At 58.1% G+C, this 5,188-nt stretch overlaps 1 protein-coding gene across 2 annotated transcripts in view; it reads right to left on the bottom strand.

Moving 5' to 3' along the window:
• Positions 1 to 2,051: 2,051 nt before the first annotated feature.
• The window catches only part of CBX4 (chromobox 4), a 4,428-nt gene continuing 1,291 nt past the window's right edge, over positions 2,052 to 5,188 (bottom strand). The window contains exons 3-4 of one of the 2 annotated variants that reach the window (XM_042025587.1): positions 4,810 to 4,933; positions 2,052 to 4,288 (exon numbers count right to left, since the gene is read on the bottom strand). In XM_042025587.1, the coding sequence (XP_041881521.1) occupies positions 2,954 to 4,288; positions 4,810 to 4,933 (1,459 nt within the window). In that variant the 3' untranslated portion in view covers positions 2,052 to 2,953. Of the gene's footprint in view, positions 4,289 to 4,402; positions 4,788 to 4,809; positions 4,934 to 5,188 lie in introns of those variants that run through there. The other variant, XM_042025586.1, reaches the window with a different exon arrangement.

Below are 5,188 nucleotides of genomic sequence, written 5' to 3'. Positions count from 1 at the left end.
CAACCTGCTATTTGTGAGAAACCCCATTGGTTTCATCTACCTTTGTCTGGCAAAGAGCAAGTTGTGCCCTGGCAGCCGCCCTGCCCTGGAGCCGTGGCCCGGCCCCGCTCCTGCACTGGCTCCCGTAGCTGTCTGTTGAGCCGCACTTCCCCTTTCATAAATCACATTTTGCATTCTGAGCATGCGTCTCCTCTTCCATGCCATTTTTGTTTTCAGATAACCATTAGCTTAATTAATCAAGGGAAATGCATCATTTCTGATCGTATGTTCTGATAGTGAAGCCTGGGATGGCAGGGAAACACTTCCCACCAACCCGTCCCTGGGAACCCCCTGGCACAGAACGGGGTTCACCAGCACCTGCCCCAACAGCACCCTCAGCACATCACCCACAGAGCTCTGGTGACACGTAGCGTTGATTAAAACCCTCTTAACATTCAGCACAGCTATCAGGCAAATGCTGATTTTAATCAGAGTTCACCATTTCTGCTTGCCCTGGGCGCACAAACCACCGGCACTGGGGCCTCTGCACAGGCAGGTGAACACCCCAGCACTGGACACTGCCCAAGTGTCCATTGGCTTCAGAGCATCACCCAAAACTGGGCAGAACTGAGCTGTCAGCACTGACCCTGCCCACACCAACCAGTTTAACCAAAGAGCTGGGGTGGAGCCACCTCTCCAGTGCTCCCAGCAGCCATTCCCACCACGAACACTCGGAGCAGCAACCTGAGCTACACCAGAGCAAAACCTACATCTGCAGCAATGGTGTCCACAGGCAGCTGTCCCACTTGGATACAAGCCTCTTTGGCTGTTCCAGCTGGGAAAATGGCATCCACACACCCACTGCTTACTTTTCCTCCAATTTAATCCAAACTGCATTGGAAAAGTGCTCCCGCTCTGGCACAACTGCTGTAGGCAAGACCTGGGTTGGATGGCACATGCAGGGGTTCCCACTGCGACCCACACCTGGCTGGATGCTGTCCCACCTTCCCACAGGCAGCACACAACCCTCAGGATTTACACAGGAACAATTACCAAGGTAAGTTTGGAATTTATGTTTGTGGAGGGACTCCTGGGAAGGCCGGGTGGCCCAGAAGTGGGCAACACAAGATGGGGGTTATTTGTGCTGTGGGAACAGCACTGCCACATGCCTGGGCACAGAGACACCGTGTGACAGCAGGACACAGGGCTGCCCCTCACCCCACATCTCAGGTAGCTCAGGTACCACTGGAGGGTCCACCTTACCCAAACCAATTACATTTGCTTCTCACAAGCTCACTGCTCTGGTCCACACACACACATCAATGTGCCATCAACAATATTTCAACTAGGATCTTTGCTGGGGGAGACATCGACTTTGACCAAAAGCCCAAGAGGAGACAGGCTGGCAGCAGAGCCAGTTTTGCCAGCACCAGGTTTGGAAGGTGGCACTGCCCAGGCACTCAACTGTGTTTGGGGAGGTAACAGGGGGTAGCTGGGGGGGACAGAGACTGAGCACTGTATCTCAGCCACCACGCTTGCAAGCCCTCTTGTAAAGAATTAGCCCCACACTGTATTTTCAGTGGACTCCAGCAATTATTAATCTTGTTCAGAGATATCTGCAGCTTTCTTGGTGGAATTTGGACCATCCTTCTTTTTGGAGACATTCAGCTTATCTGTGACCCTCTCCAACACTGGGATGGCACTGCTGGGATGGCACTGCTGGGATGGCACTGCTGGGATGGCAACCATCACCCACCACTGCACCACCTTCCCAGCCTGTGCTTCCACAGCTTTCTCAGGTTCCCATCACACAGCTCCCACAGCCCACTCTGGAGGAGGCCAGCCCTGCCTGGGCACTGCTCCTGTGGCCTCGTTGCCCACCCACAACACGGAGTGCCCTCAGCACTGTGAGCACAACACTCCTGGGGTGAAAACTGACCTATATTCAACACGCTGCATTTCAGAGCCAATTTTTAACCTGCAGGTACTGGCTCTGGGGCAGCCCAGCTGCAGCCTGCCCACACAGGGACCTGCCATCCGTAATGCTGTAATAAACGCACTCCAAATCCCGGTAGTTTTTGTAAAGGTTTATAGTCCTTTGCCATGATTGCATGATACATTTCTTCCCCTGTGACACAGCCCTCAGACCAGGATGCGCCGCTGGCAGCTCGCAGCAGCTGGGCTTTGCACTCCGATCTACACTAGCTGCAGAACATCAAATGCACTTTCAACATCTCCATTTAATATTTACATTCAAGCAATTAATAATTGGAAGCTTATAGTTTAGACATTTCTAATAGCAGCAATTTCTATAATAGCTCGTTTAGCTTTAGATAACGATTTTTTTTGCACATAGAAACACCACATGTGTACAGTATCAAAAAATATATACGGGATGGTCCTGCGGGTCGTGGGGAGGGCAAGGGACCAAGACTAACAAATGCTCAATGGTTAAAAAGGAGAACAGAAAATAGTCGTTTGATATAGTTTATAAGGTGATCTAGGGGCTCCATAAATCTAGGCTTTATATTTCATTATATAAATACCTACAAATAAATATATTAGCGTGGCCAGGGAGCGACCAAGCTTTCAGCTCAAACAATACATTTCAATAACACCACGTACAAACGGGAGCAAGAATCACTTGACAAGTTAGCACTGTTAAAATATAATACTATAACTCTGAGTAACTGGCGGGTCCCATCCTTGTGTGTCCCATTGCCTGCAGGTCCTGGAGCAGCCCCCAGCTGCGGGGCGGGAGCAGCGGCGAGGTCACCCCACGTGGCAGGGATGGCCACCATGCCCGGCCCTGTCCCGGCGTCCCCTCGGTGGAGACGGCGGGCTCGGCCGCCGCGGCGCGGGCAGGGGCACGTGGGCTCCGGGGAAGGGGCACCAGTACCTTGGAGGGAGGCTGTGGGGCCGGCGGCCCCGGGATGGGCGGGCAGCTCCCACGGGGAGCAGCTGCCATCCCACCTCACACCGTCACGTACTCCTTGAAGGTCACAGTCAGGCAGTTTGCGGTCACATCTGTGATAATTATATTCCCAAAGAAGGGCTTGAATTCCTGCAGGGACTCGGCCTCCTCCTCTTCCTCCTCCTCTGTGGCCTCCTGGGGCTGTGGAGGCTCCGGGGCCGGTTTCTCAGCCGGTGGTGGTGGCGGCAGCTCCGGCTTCACCTGTGCCAGGGCCAGCTCACCCTCCGCCCGCGGCTTCACGCAGCGCAAGTCTATGGGCTCGTCCAGGTCTGAGTCCAGCAGGATGACCTCCGGCTGGGCGGGCGGCTCCGGCCGCTCGGGGGCCGGGGGGCTGAGGCAGGTGGGGGCACTGATGCTGCGGGAGGTCAGGCGCTTCTTGCCCGGCTCCCGCTCCACGTGCGGCTCCGACAGGCAGCGCTTCCGCGAGCCGGCGCTGGACAGGTTCAGTCCCATGGAGGAAGGGCTGTGCTCGCAGACAGGACTCAGGGACCAGGGCACAAGGTCCGGCTTGGTAGTGAGCTGCAAGGGCTGCTCTGCTGGAGGAAGCGGCAGCTCCTTGGCCAAGGGAGTCTTTTGGGGACCTTCCTCCAGCTCTGCAGGGGGCTGCCGGCTCTCGCCCTCTGCTTTACTCAGGGCATTGCTGACCACCACCCTCTCCTCCCCTGGCTTCCTCCAAGCCTCAACCTTCTCCTCCCCACCCTTCTTAGGAGTCCTCTCCTCCGCAGCCCGCTTACGGGGAGGCTCCCCTGACTTGATCTTCACCGCCTGCATGCCGTTCTCCATGTACTTGCTCATGACAATCACAATGCGCCCGTTCTTGTTTTTGTTCTTCACGATCTTCATCTTTCCCCCAAGGCCATTGCTGGTCACCCTGTCCCGGGGGGGCGGCCCAGTACCACTGGACAAGTTCTTCTCGGCTCCGTTTTTGCTCTCTGCTGTGAGGTTCTTGACTGGGCCCAGCAAGTTTTTGGCTGGGCCATGAGCCCACTTGTCTGGGTGGGTGACCAGGGGGGTCTTGTTATTGTCCAAGCAGGCCTGGCCCTGCGGCTCTTTGCTGCTGGGCTGGTAATGGGGCTCGTACATCTTGGGGTCCGGCTGGTAGTGGTGGTGCTTCTTGCTGTTCAGCTGGTAGTAATACTTCCCTTTGCTGTGGGACTGGTGCTTCATGCTGCTCTCCTTGCCATTGGGCTGGTACTGGTGGTGCTTCTTGCTGTTGAGTTCATACTGGTGCTGCTGGCTCTTGCCAGAGGAGCTGAGGTCCAGCTTGGGCCTGGTGTCCACGGCTGGGTCCTGCAGGCCCGTGAGGATGTTCGAGCGGCGGGCAAAGGAGGGAAGCTGCAATGCAAAACCAAAGCTGCGGTCAGACAGGGCTGGAGAACCAGGTGCCAGAGCTCCGGCAGGTGCCGAAAGCTCGGGTGGAACCCCCGCCCCTGCAGCAGCTCTCCTTACGGGACGCTGCATCCTGGGGCACCACGTCTTCTAGCAGGCGGCCCCAGCCCACTCCAACTTAGAGGCTGTGCATTGCTCCAGATTAATGAAGCAATGAAAAGAAGAAAAGCCCCCTTCAATCAGCTGTCTGGGAACGGGGGCCGAGCGGGACCGCCGCTGCCGAGCCCGCGAGCAGCCTGCTAATGCCACCCGGGCACGGGCACAGCGGGTCTGCTCCGCGGCCCAGAGGGGAGGGAAGGGGGGGCTGGGGCACCCGCTGAGCTCAGCGCTGGGGGTCCCCGGGGCGTTGCGAGGCGCCCGGGCTGCGCGCAGGCTCCTCAGCATGATGAAACCCGCTGCAAGCAGCTCCCCGGGGACGTCCCGCGGCAGAGAGCGCGGGGGTGTGGGGCTGGGCGCCCGCGCTTTACCTGCACGACCAGCGGCTTTGGCTTGGGCCCCCGCTTGCGGTATCCCATCAGCTGCTCCTGCCGCTCCCTGCGGGAACACAGTGTCACGGCGAGGCCCGAGGGCGGCACACGGACCCCCGGCGCCACCCCCCCACGCACGGCAGCTCCCGCAGTGGCAGCGACGCTACGGGAGCGCAGGGAGGGGGCAGCGGGAGGGGACCGGGGCCCGCAGGTGCGGAGCCGCGGGCCGCGGGTCCCGCAGGTGGCAGCGGGCCGGGGGCACGGGCATCCTGTGGAAGCAGCAAGCACCTTCCCCGCTGTTGCCTCCCCGCTGCGGAGAAGGGCTGAAGTTCACAGTTTGCGCCAAAACACTCCAGGAAATAAATGCGCGGAAAGAGGA

Source organism: Corvus kubaryi, unplaced genomic scaffold (assembly GCF_017639235.1).
Source record: "Corvus kubaryi isolate FWS band 111438036 unplaced genomic scaffold, C.kubaryi_AGA036_p1.0 37272, whole genome shotgun sequence".
In the NCBI taxonomy this organism is placed as follows: domain Eukaryota; kingdom Metazoa; phylum Chordata; class Aves; order Passeriformes; family Corvidae; genus Corvus; species Corvus kubaryi.
This window is presented reverse-complemented; position numbering and strand designations above follow the sequence as displayed.